General features: G+C 39.7%; 1 protein-coding gene across 1 annotated transcript in view; it reads right to left on the bottom strand.

Moving 5' to 3' along the window:
* Nucleotides 1–1,712: 1,712 nt before the first annotated feature.
* Nucleotides 1,713–20,213, bottom strand: part of LOC131052791 (uncharacterized) — a 50,819-nt gene continuing 32,318 nt past the window's right edge. The window contains exons 5-8 of the mRNA XM_057987417.2: nt 5,117–5,283; nt 2,852–2,981; nt 2,571–2,591; nt 1,713–2,213 (exon numbers count right to left, since the gene is read on the bottom strand). Of these exons, the coding sequence (XP_057843400.1) occupies nt 1,713–2,213; nt 2,571–2,591; nt 2,852–2,981; nt 5,117–5,283 (819 nt within the window). The remainder of the gene's footprint in view (nt 2,214–2,570; nt 2,592–2,851; nt 2,982–5,116; nt 5,284–20,213) is intronic.

The raw sequence follows: 20,213 nt of genomic DNA, 5'->3' as shown, positions 1-20,213 counted from the left end.
AGGGTGTGGTAACTATTGGTTTTGTCCCTTCCTCTAACTCAATGGAATGTTCAAAACCTCTTTTGGGAGGTAAACTTGGGGGAATATTATCAAAAACCTTTTTGTGTTTCCTTAGCAATGGCTGGATATCTATATGGACTTATTTACTTTTGGGAGTGGTTTTGTCTAAGATTAGGCATTGGGCTACCCACTCTGAATCTCTAGTGTTGGGCAGGTGGGTATAGAGGGCAAGGAACGGAGAGAAAGCAACTATTCGGGATGGATAAGGGGTGCTTCCCCATTCTAGCCAAAAAGGGTTTTCTGATCATGATCGATGGATTACGAACAGAAGCTTTCTGGTTCTTTGCCGCCTCCCCCCCCCGCTCTCTGGAAGCATCCTTCCCCTCTCAATATCTGGGCATAAGAAACAGTCGCTACCCCCTGGTATGTGCCGCTTTCCCATGGTAAGGATTTTTCCCATTTTTTTTGCTGAAATTCCCTGGGAGATCCATCAGAGAATCCCTACAACATGATCCTCTCCCCATTGTTCTCAAAACTCAATTCTAACATTGAGAAGTTTAGATTGATATCCCCTAGCAAATCTAACCAAGGGATTCCCAAAATTAAATCTGTGTCTCCTAGCTTTACAGTATAGAATTTATCCTTAACCTCATACTTCCCTATAGAGATGTTAAGTTGAGAGATCTTCCTCGTACAAGAAGTTGTAAATCCATCAGCTAGAGCTACCGTAAATCCTTTGAAGTCTTGTGCTTTCAACCCCAATCTTTTGGCTAAATCCTCATCTATAAAGTTATGTGTAGCTCCACTATCTATAAGAGTTGTTACCTTTTTTCCTTTAATTACTCCTCGGATCCTAAAAGAGTGGTGTTTTGATGCCCTTGAGATGGACGCCAAAGTACCATCCTCATTATTTTTGTTGTATTTTACTCTTTTGTTTGGGGCTTCCTCTTCTTCATTTGATGTAGTTACCATGTAGTGATCTTGGCCCCTTTTTTCACATACATGGTTGGGTTCCCAATTTTCCCACACTTGTAACATAAGTTACTCCTTTTTTTATTACTTCTTGCGCATTGATGTCGCAATTTCCAAGTTTCATTGCACTTAAAGCACAACTCTCCTTATTGGCTTTCTTCTTGCCCACACATGTGTCCTCGTTCCCATTTCTTCTTACAATCAAAGCACAAGCCCTTTCTTCTTAGTTCCTCTCGATCATCATAGGAGAGGAATGTTCTTTTGCGTCCTTTATCATGGAAATGCTTATACTTAGATGTTGTTTTCTTAGAGTGATCTCGCCCCTTGTTTTGGGCAGCCTCTAGTTGAGTAGCTTTAAGGATTGCCTTTTGAAGAGTGGGGGGATCAAAAGCACTTACTAAACCTCAAGTTGCATTGGTTAGCCCCTCTATGAATAGGTAGATGAGTCTTTCTTTGGATATCCCAGGGACCATAACAGATAACCTTTGGAATTCTGAGATGTATTCTTCGAGAGTTCCCTTCTGTCTTATCCTTGTCATCTCCTTGAAATGTTTTTGGGGATGGGTGTAGTCAAACCTCTCAATGAGTTTTTTCTTGAAGGCATCATGGGTCTTAAGATTTTTATGGTCACATGTAACTAGGTCATGATGCCACCATTCATGCTCTATTCCTTCTAAGTACAGTATGGCAAATGTGATGGCATCCCTTTCTATCATAGGACAAAGGGTGAGGTAAGTCTCTCAGTTTTGAATCCATGAGTGAACTGAGATTTCCCCACATCCATCAAAGTTGGGAATGGTCATTTTACCCACCTTGTTTTGTATCTCCATGTTAGGCTGTGCCCTTCTTTTACTATAGTTTCTCCTTGAATCGGCTTCACAAAATTCAAAGAAGGGAATACTTCTTTTAATTTCAGTGTCTAATCTTGTGTATTCTGCAGCAAGTTCCCTTATGCCAGGGATATGAGTTTCCTCACCACCTCTGGATGGCTCTTCCCTAAATAGAAAACGAGGTACATTTGTTCTAGGGGTAGACTCCCGGGTGGTCCCATTATCACTTTCAGATTGACTTGGAGATCTTTCCCTTCCATTTCTTGTGTTTGGCCTAAGATTACCTATGGTTGCAGTTATGTTTTGTAGGGCCTGAGTAGTTTGTTCCATAAAAGTTTTGAATTCGTGTTCCATGGCTATTGCAGCGTTCTTTTTTTCTCTTTCTACTGCCCTTAAGGTTCGCTGACTTAACTGCATCAACTAATTCCCTCAGGCTGGCAGGAACATGGTCTAATACCACTTGTAATGTCCCTAGCTAATATTCCCAATTAAACCCACTGTTTTATAAATTCAGTTCAATAATTCATTAACTAATAACTCAAGTTTATTTTAAATATAACTGAAAACAATAATAACAGTAATATCAGATTCAATTTGCATTGTATGTTTCTAGCTTATAATCTTATATTTAAATCAGCCGAAAATAGACATGTCGCAGACTGTTATGGTAATTGCAATTTGAACGCCTATACATCCTGAAGAACCTGCTAGAATATAGCGTTCTTACAACTGGATGCTTAAGTAAAGTAGAAGAAGATAAAGGGATACCTGATTTGCTGAAGTGGAGCCCTGCAGACAAGTTAGGAGATATAGATTTATAAGATACGTGATTATAACAGATCCTAAAATCCTATTATTTGTGCAGTATGAACCTATTCTCAAGAGCCTAATCATAGAAACGAAATAAGGGGTAGGATGGCTAAGCATGGTGCCCAAGAAGCCCTCCACCCTAGGCAAGGGTGGCTTAACCCCCTTGATCTCAAGTGGCCAATGCCATCAATGAGGTGGCCTACCTAGTGTGGTGCCCTATCACCGTTTCCTCCACTTACCGTACCTGTCCCACAATCCAGGGTTACAGATTCAGTCAGTATGACAGAAGGTGTATGACCTATCACAGCAAGGTGCCCAGGAAGCCCTTCCTTTTCAGGCCCAAAGGCAGCATCCCCTATTCTCCTTTGGCTTCATGGGACACCCAGTCTTAAACCATGAAGTGGCATGCCCTCAAAGGTGGCCCCAACACTGTTCTCCTTACTGTAACCCATTACCTTAAATCAAACTTATATATGAACAGTTCACCAGAATTGAATGTGTCAACCCACATGGGATCTCCATGCTTCAAGTATATTCACAAACTGGATATGCAAGGGTACATATATTTATATATATTCAAATGCAGTGATGATATGCATGTCTTATTGTGCAGAATTAGTTGTGATATAATTGCAGAGTTACACGTATTTGTGCAAGTTTGCGTACCACATATGTTATCCTTGAATCCATCTGAAATGACTGTGTGCCTTTCCTTTCTTCACCTCCTTCCTTTCTGTTTTCCTTCCACCTGTGTAGAATTGTCTATCCTCTCCTCCCATTTAGGTCTGGCAGCCCGATCCATTTATCTAGGTGAAAGGGCAGATTAGAAGAGTCGTGTCTCCTGTATGAGAGCGTACCTACAAAAGGGTGTGACCTTTGTATAACCTGATTCTTAATGAATCGGTATTAGTTAAGACCCCATTATCTTGTCATTAATATTAAGACCAAACATTACACGTGTTAGATATTATATCAGATTTGGGAATAAACAACTGTATTAAGTGTCTAATCAGATTATAATCAAATCGATTTTACATTAAATACTAATATTCATTTTATTAACAACTGGATTCATGGTGCTTGGTGCAGTTCATGACACCCCTATCTCTTAGTCAATGTATTCTACTATCACCCAAAGAAATAGAAAGTGTAGAACTAAAATAAGCAATAAACTTGACATAGTAACCTCAATGGTGGGTTACATGTCAAGATACACTAGAATCAAAGAACCAACAACTCGGTGCATCACTATTATCTCAAGAAGACACCATAAAAGTGTAATCTTTGTCCCCAAAGACTTCCTTTGCTTCAAATGTATTCTACTATCACATAAAGAACAGAATGTGTAGAACTAAAATCAGCAATAAACTTTGCACACTAATCTCTATGGCAGGTAAAATTTCAGGACGCACTAGAATCAAAGAACCAACAACTCATTGCATCGCTGTTATCTCAAGAAGACACCATAAAAGCTTAATTCCTCCCCAAAGTCTTCCTTCACCTCAACTGTTGCATTATATTTAGCTGGCAGCTTCTTGTGGTATATACTATATATCATTGTTTCTAATTTGCATACTCAAATGACAAACCCATATTTTCAACTAAAAAATAGACAAAGCAATTTGAAAAAATAACTTAAATTTCTTGAAAATCAATCACACGCTTTTGAAATTGAGGGCACCTTTTTCACTCTACAATTTTAGGGCATATTTTTCATTCTATAGTCACATTTTAGGGTACATTTTTCAGTCTACAATTGTCACACTTTTATGGCAAATTTTTCAGTCTACAATCACTGAGTTGCTTTTCCAACCTCAAGACCTTTGATGTCAACTTGACACCTCTTCCCTCTGACTGCTGGTGTAATATCCTTTCTAGCTCTCCCTTCTGGATGGCTATTCAACATTTATCTCAAGGTCAATCATTTGTATTCACCACCTTCAGTATGACATGTAGCCATGTTTTGAGCAAGTCCGGGGTAGCCAACTGGTTCCCACTCCCTAAATTTTCAGATCATCCACCTACTCACACATCCATCACTCTCCCACTCTTTGGCATGGATTGACGCAATGCCAAAAATCACTAGGCTTCCTTTCAGATATTTAAGTAGTTGTGTGGTTTAGTCAGCTACTCTAAATTTTATAGGGGTATTTGGCACAAGTTATGTAAAGTAAATACATTGATACGAGTTCCTGAAATATAAATTCAATGTGGAATATTTTAACTATCGCTCTCTTGGCTTTATAAATTCATTTCATTAATCCCATACAGATATGGAGAGAATTTTCACCTTTTCAAAGTCTCCACACACTTTTGATCCTAAAATATATTATTGGCGACAAACAAAAATATTTCTAAAAGCTATATGCATTATATCATAAATAAACTGATATACAGTATTAATATATTTTTTGTTAAGACTGGTCTTCAAAATTAAGGAAAACTGAAAATGAAGACATAGAATGAATACTTTCATAGGAAAAGAACATATAATATGAAAACACAGGATATGCAAAAGTAAGTGAACCTCTGCTTGAGGAAGTGTGCTTAGACCACGGTGATTCCTCTCATCCAATATTCCACCTCCCATCATGCTCCGGGCTTCCTCTCTAACAAGTACTAGCCTTGCTAGTAACCTACGGTCTGGTACAGCCTGCTTCTCCTCCATTGTCTGATAGAAACCAGAAACATTTTATCAGCATATTTGTTCAAACATCAATTATGTTCTTGACATTAGAACATTTCTAACACACAAACATGTAATCTTATTTACCTGAATATTATTAGTTATTTAAGTTACAAATTTAAAAATAATAATGATATTTGAGTTGCTATAAGCTTAGTTTAAAAAACCTGTGAGTTACTCAGAGAGTTGCTACAAGCATATTTGCTCAAACATCAATGATGTTCTTGACATTAGAACATTTCTACCCCCAAACATGTAATCTTATTTACTTGCATAATATTAATTATATATGTTAACCATTTCAACAAATAATAAGGATATTTGAGTTGCTACAAGCTTAGTTATAAAACCTGCAAGTTACTCAGAGACTAGCAAACCAAAAGTGCTCAGCATGTTACTCACCATAGTGAGTACTCATGACTACTCAATGAGTACTCCATAGAAACTCTCCAGCTAGCAAAAACTTTGTTTTTCCAGTTTTTTGTTCAGATTCTTTTGTTTCGATTATCTTTCCATTTATGTGGATTTGAATGATTTTTAAACAATTTTCCTAGCTCTGAAAGAATTAAATTCAGTTATCTTATTTTATTTGTAAATTTATGTATTTTTTAATATGCCAAATTTCTCCTGAGTCCTGAGTCCAAGTCGAGTATTTTGCTCAGATTGCTTTTGCTCAGGCTGAGCTTTTAACAATGGCGTAAGGTTTTAAACTTTTCTTGATCTGGAAGATATGTTATTTAAAATGATATAAAGGTAGAACACAGATTTTTAGGTTGTGGAATCTTTAGAATACATTACTGAAATTGTCATTTGTTTGCATACGTACAAGCCTGAAGAAATTTCAAAATATCTGATAATTACACCTTCAAATTAATCTTTCATTCCTTTGAAAAACTTAAAAGGTAAGCTCCACAGTTGATATTACTCACAACTGAATGGAAATTCACTATACTCAGTAAATTATAATCTTTCTATCGTGGTCCTATCTTTATACTAATTTAGCTAAAAATTTCATCTTCCCGAAAATCAGCTAAATTCTTTACAAAAGGCATCCATATCACTTTTAAGGATGAGATGGAAGGTAAGTCTAAATCATAAAGAATAATCACACTCAAAACTTATTTAGCTGAATAAAAGACTTCATTTTAATGCTTAAAAGTGAAATACAAGATAGACTAACTTGAACCATTTGACCATTTTCCCCGTGCATTCACACTAAACTTGTGCAAAAGTTCCTATTTGAGCTAAAACTTTAACAAAGCCCAAGCCACAACAACTTGTAACTCTTTTTTGGTAGATTGAATATAACATATTAACATGAAGTATAAAAACTGTTTACTTGCTAGATGAATAAACAATTATTTATTTCATACATATAAATCATTCTACAAGAATTGCAGAGTAATCAATAGAGTTTCATATGATATATTGTAATGTATAAGCCCAATTTCTTTTTTGTTTTTTCTGCTGTAGAATTTTGACACACAAATGCTTGCCATTACAATAAAAGCTTGCAATAACTGATCTGATTTGTTTCATTCATTCATAGCAAATACATGTCTATGGAAAAACAACATTAACATCACTTAAAACTGAAATGCATGTACTATATATACTGCTGTTCACAAAATTAGAATATTTTGGTATTCAACTTGGACATCATAACCAAGTATGAACTTGACAATACAACTAACACGAGTACCTTCAAAACAATGTATCTTATTGCTGCTACAGGTCTGAAAAGCCTTCCAAATCACCATCAAACACTAATCCAAAGGCTACCACAGGTCTGCAATGATTATTCAGTCACATCACAATCACCATTCAACATAATCAAGCTTTTTTTAAATCACAAATTGCACTCAGAAGCCTGCTCCAGCAAACTGAATGTAAGAAAGAGCACAGGGCGATTCACTTCAATGATGATAAACACCTCTTTTGACCATCAAAATGATAAGAGCTCTTCAAACCCTGATTAGAAGCCCTAGACGCCTCATAAGTGATAAATTGCAGACCCAAAATGTAGATTAGACCATCCAACCTCACACGTGCCTGTCCCAAAATGGGCGCTACCTCCAAGGTGGGGCGGCCTCACTAGAAAATCAATTGGTCACCAATAAATTCAAATGACATGCAAATTCATTCCCTAGGTGCGAGAAATCCATAGATTCAATACCCATATGCGAGAAATGATTCTTTCTTGACATATGAGCCAAGAAATAATACTTTTTTGAGATATGATTCAAAAGCTAATTCTCTGTGTAGCTAGAATAGTACGGCCAGAAAAGGGAAATGTCTCCAAAACTCTTGAAAACTCAAACAGTACTCAGAAAAAGCATAAATCACATCAAAAACATGAAACACCGATCAAAATGCTTCATAAATCTACATCTGCATCAAACCTCTTTCACCAAACTTTAGTAAAATCACTGAAAACTCAAAAAGCAACAAGTTAAGGTGGATATTGCACCACTGAAACTAGATCAACCATTGAGGGTTTTCATCCTCAACAATATCCTAAAGAACTCTCCAAATTCATTTCAATAGTATCTCCCTACGTGTGCGAAATCAGAATGAAAAAATGAGAGCTCAAACTCCAATTTATAGAGTTTGGAAAGAAAATTGGGGCAATTCAAATTTAAAATATTTTAATTCCCTCAAAGACCCCATAATATCTTGAAAAACATCTTATGTCTCCCCCTTGCCTAGGCGTCCCATTTTCTCGGCACAAAAGGAAATATTAATCACTTAATCAAAATACTGAAGTTAATTTTTCAAACACCTAAGTCAGAAATATAAAGTATTATTTTCCACCATCTTAGAAACTCGCCCATGACACTAAAATTAAGCACACTTCACACTAAATTAGAGTGGGAACTAAAACCGAGGCCAAGTGCTTAAAATGGCACTTAGTAAAAATAGTATATGCTAAAAATAGAAATGTTGTTGAAACGCACTGAAACTGCAAGCACAAGCTCTCCACAAAACTTTGAGTCCCCTAACCAATTCCAAATAGCCTACAGGAACCCAAGAATAGGCTAACAAGAAGCACAACTGACTAGGTGCGAGAAGAGAGCATTCCAGTCCTCCCTCCCCAAGATTGCTTGTCCTCAAGCAATTGAAGGTCTAGATGCTGCAAAATCTACTCACTCTCCCATGTCACATCCTCCACTGGTAAGTTTTCCCAAATCACCAATTACTCTTTGATAGTCCTCTTCTGTACAATACACTCACTGAAATCAATCACCACCTTTGGAATCAATATCAATTTGCCTTCCTCTTCAAAAGAAGGCAACCCAAAAGAAGTAATCACATTATGCCCAACCGTCTTCTTGAGGTGAGATGGGTGGAAAACATTGTGCACCTTGCTACTCTTAGGTAGTGTTGTGACCTATTTCACACATTGCCCCATTGCAAATGGGGACCCCCAGTTGTTTGCTTATTAGGGTTTTGTTTTAGCTCCGCAAGTTTCATAAGTCTCTATTTTCGAGAATTTAGAGTTAAAATTTTAAAAGGTTATCTGAGCCAAATATAGAAACCATGCCCCGATCAGTGTCTGGCCATCATCAAATCACTCAGAAGGCCCAAAGGACGAAGATCACAATTGCTTTGGGTCAATTCTGACACCTTCCTACTTTTTAGGAATTGCACTTTTTTGCTTTTTTTATTTTTAGCACTTTGGGACCAATCCGGGAAGCAACTTTTTTTTGGCTTGCTTTTTGCTTTTTTCTGCTTTTTTGAAAGTAGACCTAGGGTTTGGTCCCTTAGGTCATGACACCAGTGCCCATGTCTTCAGAATTGAAAAATTATGTCTCTAGGGGTAAAAAGAAAGGAAAAAGCTTCGGGCTAGGGTTTTGTTCCAGAGGATCAAAACTTCAACATGGCAGATCAAAACTTGAACATGGCAATGGAATAAAGGTTGGAAGATGTGGCACATGAAACGATGTCTAAACTATCTCCAAGTCCACCCAAGAAGTAGCATGGCTTGATAACCTTGAAATCTGCCTAAGGCTTATATAGCGATGACCAATCAACATCAAAGTCCGCCCTAGCAATGGCCAAACAGCAGCAAACTCCGCGCCAGCATAATCATGGCACGAAGGTCAAAAGGAAAGCATGGCTTAAGGTTGCTAAAGTCAGCCCTGGAAAAGCATCCACTAACTTCGCCCAAACAAGAATGGCCAAGCAAGGTTAAAGTCCGCCCAAGCAGCATGAAGGGAAGATGGCAGATCAACTGCCAAGTCCGCCTTGGTCAAGAAGAAGAGATGGCCAAACATCAGCAAAGTCCGCCAAGATGAATGGCCAACAAGTCTTGAAGTCCGCCCTAGACATGTCCAAACATATGACAAGTCCGCCCCAAGCAATGTCTAACAAGCATGAAAGTCTGCCAAGAAGAAAAGCATGGTGAAAGCAAAAGGTTTGGATGGCCAAACATTCACAAAGTCCACCCTATGAAGAGGTTCCAACACAAAGTGAAGTCTGCTTGGCATATGAAAGCATAGCATGAAGAGGTGTGAAGTCTGCCTTGTCCAAGATATGAGTAAAGTCCGCCAAGGAACACATGGAAGAATGTCCAAACATAAGAGAAGTTCACCTTGGCAGGGTGAACACCAAGTCTGCCTAGATGGGAAGGTTGAATGGCCAAGCCAAGAGTAAAGTCTGGCCTAGGGGAGATGTCTAAATACTTAGCAAGTTCACTAGAGAAAGATGGTTAGTCCAAGGTCAAGTTTGTCAAGGAAGAGGAAAAACAATGTATAGCAAGAGGCTTGGAAAAATAAGAAATTCGCCTAGATGAGGAAAATATGGGAAAGTATTATAAATTCAACATAGATAAAAGTTTGGAGTTGGAAAAATAAGGTTCAACACTTACGATATTTTATATTCTTCCAAAACTTGGAATTATCCTCAACACTTAATATTTTATTATTCTCAACACAGAAAAAATTGTGGAATTTGAGAAAAGGATCTAGAAGGTTCTATGCCAAATCGCCTTGGATCAAGAGTAAAACCTTCCATTTTGAAGGAGATAAAGAAAGGCCAAGTTCGATGAACTTAAGGAGAAAACATAAAACAAAAAAAAACACTTAAAGCTTCTAAAAATTAAACTTCTCAACTCTATATCAACTCAACCTGTAACTTCAAAATTCATTATCAGGTTCAAAGGTTGAAGTTCGATTGCAGAGGGTGAAAGATAGGTTTTGAAGGTGAATTTTCAAGGTGAATTCTGGAAGACAGATAAATTTCTGAGTTGAAGAGAAATTTCTAAGTGTTGGAGACAAATTTTCAAGAGAAACAAAGTGCTTTTTCTGAGTTTAAGACAGAATTAAAGACAAATTTTCACCAAAATCAGTCAAAGAAAACTCCAGAGGTTCAAGAAATTCATATTTTTGACTGATTTCTTCTATCTAAATTGTTTATTTCTCAGAATTTACTAAGTACTTGACCAATTTCATCCACTTTCAGTCTGATTTTTCGCAGAATTTTAGCTTTTTAACAAGCTGAAAGTGAAAATTTTGAGATAAAACGTCCAAAATCAGAATTAAAACTTCGATTTTCTTGAAAAATAATGTTAAATTTTCATGTGTTTCGCAGGTTAATGACCACCAAGGGAGCACCTTCGAGAAAAGCATAGATGAAGTTCACCAGTAAGAGGTTACAGCCAGAATCGAAGATCAATTCCAAGTGGAAGAATGTCACAGACACCAACCTCGAGCGCATGGACTTCAAAGAATTCAGGAAAAGAATGTACGCGCTAGATGGATTTTTGCCAACACCCATTGCTCGTTGGATGATGAGAAATGGCATCATCCAAGCAGTTGGATTTCTACCAGCCATGGAATGTGCAGAGCTAATGGTCGAATGCGCCTTACACTACAATGTCCAAGAGAGAGAAATTGTTGCACCAGATGGAAGAGTCTTGGCTCGTCTCGGAGAATTGGCCATTCAAGAACCCTTCGGGATTTCGAGCTATAATCAAACTTCATATAAAACTAAGGAGCAAACTAAAAGACTTTATGAAGATCAGCCTGAACTATGCATAACCAATATCAATAAGTCATGGTTAGAAAAGCCAAGACCCAGTCTCAAGAGGGTGCCAAAGAGGTTATTCCGCATTGATTTCAAAGAAGACTGGTAATCTCATCGTATTGCTGAACAGAGTAATGGACAGCCCTCAAGGTGCACCATTTGAGACATGGATGTATTATTTCATTGATGAAATCACATCCAGAGTAAAGATGCTTAATTGGTCCAAAATAATCAATGACAACCTGGACAAACAGTTGAAGAATTTGGAAAGGACAAAGTCCTTTTATATGAGCTCCTACATCGTCTACTTACTAGCAAGAGACTATAGATACACAGGACTGATTTGTAGAGGCACTGTAGGCAATGGCGAAAATGAGTTCAAGTCCTATGACTGCTATCCATAGCTGCAGCTGAGTGAAAAGGCCCACTTCAGGTGAGTAAATGATGCATTTTTAATGTACATCACTAGGACATTACAAGGAGGAATCCATCAAAGGCCAACTCCGGGGGCCAAAAGTTTAATAAGCAAGTATGGATCCTGGTTTATCCAATTTCCTAGATTCACATACATAAGAATCCAAGGGTTTACCAAATGTCCTTATCGGCTTCCGATTTATCCTACAAATAGAATGGTCTTGCTTGAAGTCCTTAGACAGTTGGAGACATACAAGGGCTTCCAAAGAACCAAGCAGAAGGCGGCTATTTCTTTTCCATTTTTCATTGGAAATATGCTTGAGTATTGTCCAACAACACAAGCAGCTAAAAGTGCCAGATTGGAAATGCAATGATACCCGTTCACACTCTACCGATCCCAAGCTGATTTTAATCCTCATAATCATATTGGATCAATGAACAAAAAAAAGTACAAACATAGAATTGACTTGGAAGATTTTTGGGCAAATGTTGCAGATGAGTTTGCAGTTCGGAAAAGACTTTGGTTCAGACTACCAGTAAACTTGATCAAAACAACTAAGCTCTTCCAAGTGTCTGATCAATTGGAAGACGATAGAGAATACACTCAGTTGCGCTTTGATGAAAATTGGCCTCTCCCTCTTGTACGATGGTAAGAACTAGAACTCGCTGATCTAACCACCCTAATGCAGCCAGTTGTGAGGTATTCACAGTGGTAGGTCGACCAGCAGGTCCAAGGTTTAAGACGAAGAGGTGTAACTCTCACATATAACCTGATGGGCATATCATGCAATCATACTCTTTAAATGAAGAAAGTGCTCGGACAATTGAAAGCATCGACTCTCGGAAAAGGAAGAAAACAGTTGAGGGTTCTTCGACGATGAAAGGAAAGAAGGTTGTTAATGAGCAGCATGTTCAGAAGAAGCAAAGATCAGAGCCATCCCATTCTGCAACATCTAAGAATGTAGGCAATGTATTGATTATTGAAGATCAGCCACTTGATGAAATATAAATTCCTTCTCCAATTCATGAGGGAAATGTGATGACAGTCCATCAAGAAGATGAAGAACCACCGTCTCCTATAGGCATAGAAATATTGGAGTCGGATAATGAAATGGATATTCTGGGTGATAAATTTCAGGAAGGAATGATTTCCGCTCTCTGAGGAGGCCAGAATATACCATGTGAAGAGAATGATCAGGAAGAGGAAGGCATTGAGTAGCCTATAGTTCTTGAATGACTGAAGGAAAGACTCAAAATAAGAGCATCAGTGGAAGCTCAGGAAGAAGAAGATGACATAGCTGATTTCATGGCCAGATTAGGAGAGGTTGCTGCAAAGAAGCCTTACAGAAAGTTTTCCACAATCCAAAGAGATGAAGCAAGCAACCGTACAGTCCAAATTGTTGTACCAAAGGTAGACAAGACAAAGGAAGATATTACTCTGGAATATGAGATTACCACTTTTGACTTGGGACCTACTACAAAGGGTCAAGAGGTAGAAGACTTAGATAATTCAGTCGCATCCATGAAGGCAAGAATAGATAGAGGTAAGAAAGAAAAGCGAGTACAAAAGGGAGATTGAGCGTCTAAAGGAATACATTCAACACCTAACCAAGCCACTTCATGGTGCAGGAACACCTAGTTTTTAGTGCATTTTCTAGATTTTGGTGTGATAGTCCTTGTTTTGGATTAGGTTTGTGAACAATGGACTACTCAGTGGTCCACATGTGTGTTGGATATGAATTGGAAGGATGATTGTCAACTAAAATATTTGTTTGCTCAAATTTGGCCTATGAGCCCTTGTAAGCCTAAAATGGCATAAATTTGCATTTTGATGAAAAATGTCTTGGAAAGCCTCATTAGGCATTTCGGCATGTCATTTTAATGTTATGTAGTCATCCTAGGAGGTTTAGGATGAGTGGCAATGCATAAAATGTAAAAATGCACATTTTGACAAAAGTTGCCATTGTTGCTCGACAACATTTTGCAACTTTTGAGCAACTTTTTGCATTTTTGAGCACATCGGTGGTTAGGCAACCGATGAAGAGTTGGTTAGGATCCATATGGCATATAAAATGCTCTGAGAAGGATTGTAAATGGGTTGGCAAAAGCCTTGAGCAAGTTGAATAGATTGTGAAGACATTTTCCAGATTTTACCTTGCATTTTCTCAACTTTTGAGCAGCAGTCCGTACATAATGGATTGATTCTACTACTGTTCTTTCATGATTGTTTAGTGTATGACATTGTAGTGCTTAGAAAGTGTGTGTAATTGTTTTTAGTGCAGGTTTTGAAGTGAGTTATTGAATTTGCATTGCTCTCGGCCTTAGCAAGGGTTTAAGAGCCCAATTATGGTCCCAGCTTGAAATCCCTTGAGTTTTGCTCAATAACCCTTGGGACTCAAGCCATGGAACCCTTGTACAGTGTAAATAAGTCTTGTATTGGCCTAGAAGTTGTTGAAAAGCAATTTGCCATCATTTCCTAGGCGAGCTCAGTCATAGCCCGATTAGGAAAATGATTGAAATGTTGCATATGCTTGCATATGCTTGCAAGGATGACCAGTTGTGAAGATGTCAAGTGTTTGGCTTGACAAAGTAATGTGTGGCAGAGCCTATGTGAAAGGTTGGAGGTGTGACAGAATAGAGAAGACAATAAACCCATTGGAGAAGACCATTAAGTCCCAAAACCCTCTATAAATGGCATTTTTGGGTTTCGTACCAGTACGGACAAACCTGACTATCTCACCTGATGGATTTAAAAGTTCATCCAAAAGGGTACTCAGATCACAAAAGAGGTTGGAAGGTTCTTTGAGTGATTTTTGAACAATTCCCAAAAAACCAGTAAGGTAGGGCTAATTGGGGCTCTAGGGCTACTAGGCCTAGAAAATAGGAGAACCAGATGAATGGCATGGAAACACTTTTAGAACACCCATTACCACCCCTGCAAGTACATGTTGGAGGATTGCATAGCTTAGAGGTTGGATTTACCCTTGTGAATCTCAACCATGCTTGAAGCAACTATTGAGCACAATTTGATAGGGAGCACTCTTAGAGAGTTTGAGTGTTCTGGTTTGTTAAATGACCAGTAAAGAGTGAAAGGAGCCCACTAAAATATCACCCAACTACCTAGTGAGCAAGGAGAAACTCTCTTTGAGAACCCCTCACCATCACTTAATCAAGGTGATGCAGCAACTCCTCTACTTTTAAATCCTTCACAAGGAGCAAATGAAAATCGTAAGGAAGAAAAGGTGATATCCAGAGAAGCTAAAGAGTGGATATCAAGCAAAAGAGAAGAAGCAGCCATATTCATGGATAAATTGATGCTGATATATGGACAAACTTCCCTCGTGCTTTCCAGAATTGCGAATATGGCAGAAGCATGGGTTGACCTCCAGGACTCTCAAGACAGGATTATCCTGTGCCTTAGAATGTTGAAAGGCATGCACAAGCAAGAATTGATTGATAAGGAGATAGTTGCAGTAGGGGTTGCCTATGACTTTAATGCATGGCATTGGGCATTAGTTGCACGCAGTGAAAAACTGGAAAAAGTAAAGGCTGAAAGTGTCAAGTCCGGGGAGCAGATTAAAGAGATACAAAACAAAATTCTCCTTGTAACTGTTGATTTGCTTGAAAAGGAGACCATCCGAGAAAATGGTATGCGGCTAGAAAATCTCAAGCTCAAAACTCAGGAGATTTTCTTCACCATCACAGGACCAGTCCTGAAGAAGAATTTGACCAAGGCATCAGAATTCTTATCCATCAGAGATGCATTCCAAAAACAGGAGCTGGAATGGGAGATTGCTTTTGCCGCTCGTGCAGATGATTTGGACGGATGGGAATACAGGATCAATATGCTGCCACTTGTCACCATGGAAGAGGTCGGCTCAATTGTGTCCAGATTCATTGAACATACTGCTGCTCACGAGGATAAGGATGTGCCTTCCTAGGAGATGGCTAATCACGCCACTTGTCCAGCATACATTTATCTCTAGTTTTATTTTGGGAAACTCTATCTAGGGTTGTGTTGTCTTAATCTCCGTCGTTGATCTTAAATTGATCTCGGCCTTTCATTCATCTTTTAGAACTCTATATAAACTCTCATTCTCTCATTTCATTGTTGTTGTGGAGAGATTTACGAAATTGTTGCTTAGAGCTACTTGAATAATAAAAAATTCATTTGCAGATTTTGCTTTGAAGTCTTATTGTTATTAAGTGGTTGTATGGTTGCACATCTTTCTTCAACAATAGAATGGTTTTGCTTAGAGTAAATTTGCTTTCAAAGTTGTTAAATGAATGAAGGATTTGATAGTTTAGATTGGTGAAACTCTTGCTCATACTTTCTTTGGATGGATGATTTTCGTTCAATGTGTAAAGTTAGCCTAAACCTATGATGTGGATTCCTTAACTTCTGCTTTGAGAAAATATTGTACGATTGATGGTATTATTCATAAGAATGAAAATCTTAAGCACAACCTTAGAAGATTGCCCCTGCTTTGCGTAGTTGTCCAAGTGTGGAGAAACAAAGTATCCTTATTGGTTTCACCCAGTCTTTACCGTCTCTTGAGTTCATAGGAGTATCTTAGAACTTCTAAACCTTCATCCTTTTTATCTTTTTTTTGAAGTCCAAAATCTGAAAAATCCAAAAACAAAAAAAAAGAGAGAGCAATCATTGTCATATTCGTCTAAGTCCCAACTTGTGAATGATATTTATTGAGTGTAAGTCCTTGTATTTCAGCATACATAACCAAGGAAGCTATCCAACATAAAGTCGTCCATTTGCACATACAGAACTTGGAGTCGCCTTGTGGTCTTTCTCACAATCTTGGTACAAGTAGTGATTTTGTTCAGGAGAGGATAGAGTATCCTTGGATATTTTATTCTAATGTTCGGTGAATGATAAAACGTACACCAACATGTAGCTCGAGCTCATAAGTCACTTCCCTAATCCTTTTGGTGACATGAAACAGTCTATAGAAATGAGGCTTCAACTTCTCTCTGACTCACCTTTCTTGAGAGTGGACTATAAAGTTGCAACCTCAAGTAGACCATGTCTTCTACCTCAAATGCACGCTCAATTCAATGTTGATCTGCATACATCTTGTTGATGTGTTTTTTCTGACAACTCAAACACAGAATAAAATACCAAGTATTCTATCCTCTCTTGAACAAGGAAACCTCAAATGCTAAATTTTGTGATCAAATAAGGCAACCCAATGTTTACAATGCAAACAATCGACTTTATGATGGATAGACTCAGTGTATATGATGTGATATTTGTTAGGCGGCAATTAGGAATAAAACTCTTAAGTTATAGTTATGTTATTTTTGTTATGTGTGGAGTCGGTTGCGTGGGTCCCCGTGTCAGTTACGACGGTTGGTCCCTCGGCCAACCACCAGATTGTATATATTGTCATGTAAGGGAACCCTGGCAATAATGTTGATGTACTAGTTTTGGAATGCAATAAAGGAAACATCTTTCTGCCATATTGTTGTGACTGTTACTTTAATTAATGTTCGGAATATAGTTGTAGTTGTTGGTTATATGTTCTGTGTATACTTCTCTTCCTGTTTATTCTGTGAACTTGAATAACTCACCGTAGGGAGTAAACATTTTCGCATCGTTGCCAATTCGAATTCCGGAGATCAATATGGCGGCAGACGGTAGGCACTAATGGGCCGACCATTCGATCAGTAGTTGATTGTTACTGACAGTGATACCCACGAAGAAGTGTCTAAGACGAAAACGCGAGAGAATCAATTGACAGAGGACTTGGTAGACCTGTGGGAGGTTTCTCCACACAGTACGTGCAGAGGGAGGCTTGGGAGAGAGCTGCTCCTGAAGGCATGATACGTGGTGAACTCACGCTCAACACACCTATCTTTGATCTTCTCGGGAGCCTTCTGAGGTTGTTGGCACGGAATTTAATTGAACTTAAAGACCGACGAGAAGAAACCAAAAATGAACGTCGTCGACAGCAAATCCTGCAACAGTACGAAGAATGGAGTCGCAGGGAAGAGGAAGAGAGGAATACGAGCAGACGTCGTACCCCCGGCAATTAATGCCCCTACGTCCCAATAAAGATCGACGACTTACTGGTACCAACGGCGATCCCTACAAATCAGAGAACAAAACGAACAGAAACGTCGACTGCGAGAGATTGTTGAAGACCCGAAGAGTCCGGAAAGGTGAAGCAAGAGTCGGAGTGAGCCGGAGTCGTAGTCGAGAGAGACAGGAAACATGTACGTGGAACCAGTTGGTAAAGGTTGTGAGGAACCTACCACTGCTGGACGTAGCAGAGGAGGATCTCACCGACCAGGCTGCTCACTCAACATTGAGTGAAGAATCTGGAACTCAGTCCAAGAGCAATCCGACCGCAACGAAGAGGTTGTATGGGACCTGCAAGGTGAGGTCGCCGAACTTTTTGAGAATAACTTGTACCGAATTGGAAATTTGTCCCTTGTGGAGCAATCAAAAATAGGAGGGCTAGACCCAGAGACCCCGGGAAGGAGGGAGTATAGGAGTGAGGGTGACCAAGGCGCGGAGGACGCGGGTGGATGCATAGAAAGCTCGTGGACGGAGCAGAACAGTCCCATCCGGTCGAACGCGTACGGTACCTTCCAGGCGGCACATAAAACCCTCCAGGCAGGGCAAAGTACCTTCCACGCAAAAATAATGTCACACAATCAGAATACCTCAGAGAGACAGAAGCTTCCCAAATTCATGGGAGACAGGTCGAAGGACCCCGTACGGCACTGCAAGACATGCATAACCATCTGGGAGGCGAACGGCCAAGACAACCAAGAATACTAGTTGAAGGCGTTCCCGGCCACCCTTCAGTGGATTGCAATTGACTGGTATACGGACCTTGATGCCCAACATAAAACATCAAGGAACAATTTGATGAAGGCCTTCCAGGAGGAATTCAAACTCCTGCGCAACGACAACGAAATTGTGGATGAGATTTACAATACCAAATAGGGAAAAAGTGAAAGTGTCTGGGCTTATAACCAAAGGTTGAAGGAACTATTGAACAAAATGGAGAACCAGCCGGCGAATGGCCTGAAGAAAAGATGGTTTGTCGAGGGGTTGGTACCATCCCTCAGGCGGAAGATGAAGGTGGTCCCTCCATCGTCATATGATGAGGCTTATAACAAAGCAATGGACATTGAAAGAGAGAGTAAAACATCGAAGGGGAAACGAAGGGCAAGTGATGATGACAGTACAGATGGAAGTAGCGACGACGAGCCCAAAACCGTACAAGCTCTCCGGAAGGTCATGCTGCGGATGATGGAGTTGAAGGCTGACAAGGAGAATGGCAAAGAGGGTAAAGAGCTCTGGTGTACCCACTGCAAGGCAGAAGGGCACACTAAGGGAACATGCCCACAGAAATCCTTTTACGACATCTGTCAAGTACTGGGGCATTCCATCAAGGAATGCCTGTGATGGAATGTCGTACAATCTAAAACGCGGAGCACACAAGTGCTCCTAACCCAACCGGAGCAAATCACCCCACCAACCACACCACCCAAACCAGCAAACTCTAATACTTCACCAAGGGGATATCGCAACAATCGAAGAGGAAATAATCAATCCAATACCAACACACCAAGGAGTAAAGTCCAGTACGACGCCAAAGGGCGACCCATGATTCAATGCCGAAAATGTAATGAATGGGGCCACTTTGCTCGGGAGTGCCAGAACGGAAACAACAATGGGAGTTTGTTGTGTAAATGATGCGGTCAGGGAAACCATGAAGACACTAATTGCCTGAAACAAAAGGGAATGAATATGCTGGATGTGAAGGAACCGAAGGAGGTAATAGCAATCACAAGATTGCAGAGCAAGAAGGTTGTGTATCCCGATCCCCGTACGGAGAAAGAGAGACTCCGGGAAGCAAAAGCAAACATTGAATGGACAATGGCGGAGGAATGAAGAGCCTCGCACAACGCTGCCAACACCGCACTTGGGTCAGGGCCTGAAAAGATTATAATCAAGCAAATGTTGCAAACCACCATACTCGTACAGGTATTCGATCTTCTCCAAACAATGCCACAATTGAGGATGGCTCTCACAAATGTAGTCGGTGACAACACCGTCGCCCAGGAACACCGTCCGGTGGCAGCCAAACCACCCAGTACGGACCCCATGACAGAACCAGAACTTCCTGGCACGACTGCCACAAACCCCATGCTGCTCATTGTGAGTATCAGTCGAAAGTCGGCCGTGGTGGAAATGGAAATAATGGGATAGAAATTGACAAACACAATTGTGGAGGGTGGCTCCGGGGTGAACGTACTGCCAGAGGAGACATGGAGGGGTCTCGACAAACCAACCCTCTGGCCACCAACCTTCCATCTTGTCGATGCAGATCAACACGACATCAAACCTCTTGGAACCCTCATGGCATAGAAGGTTGTGGTGGGTACACAACATTTCTTCCTTGATTTTGTGGTCATTCCGCTGGAAAGGAAGGCCTATG

This window comes from Cryptomeria japonica, chromosome 6, assembly GCF_030272615.1.
Source record: "Cryptomeria japonica chromosome 6, Sugi_1.0, whole genome shotgun sequence".
Classification (NCBI taxonomy): domain Eukaryota; kingdom Viridiplantae; phylum Streptophyta; class Pinopsida; order Cupressales; family Cupressaceae; genus Cryptomeria; species Cryptomeria japonica.
This window is presented reverse-complemented; position numbering and strand designations above follow the sequence as displayed.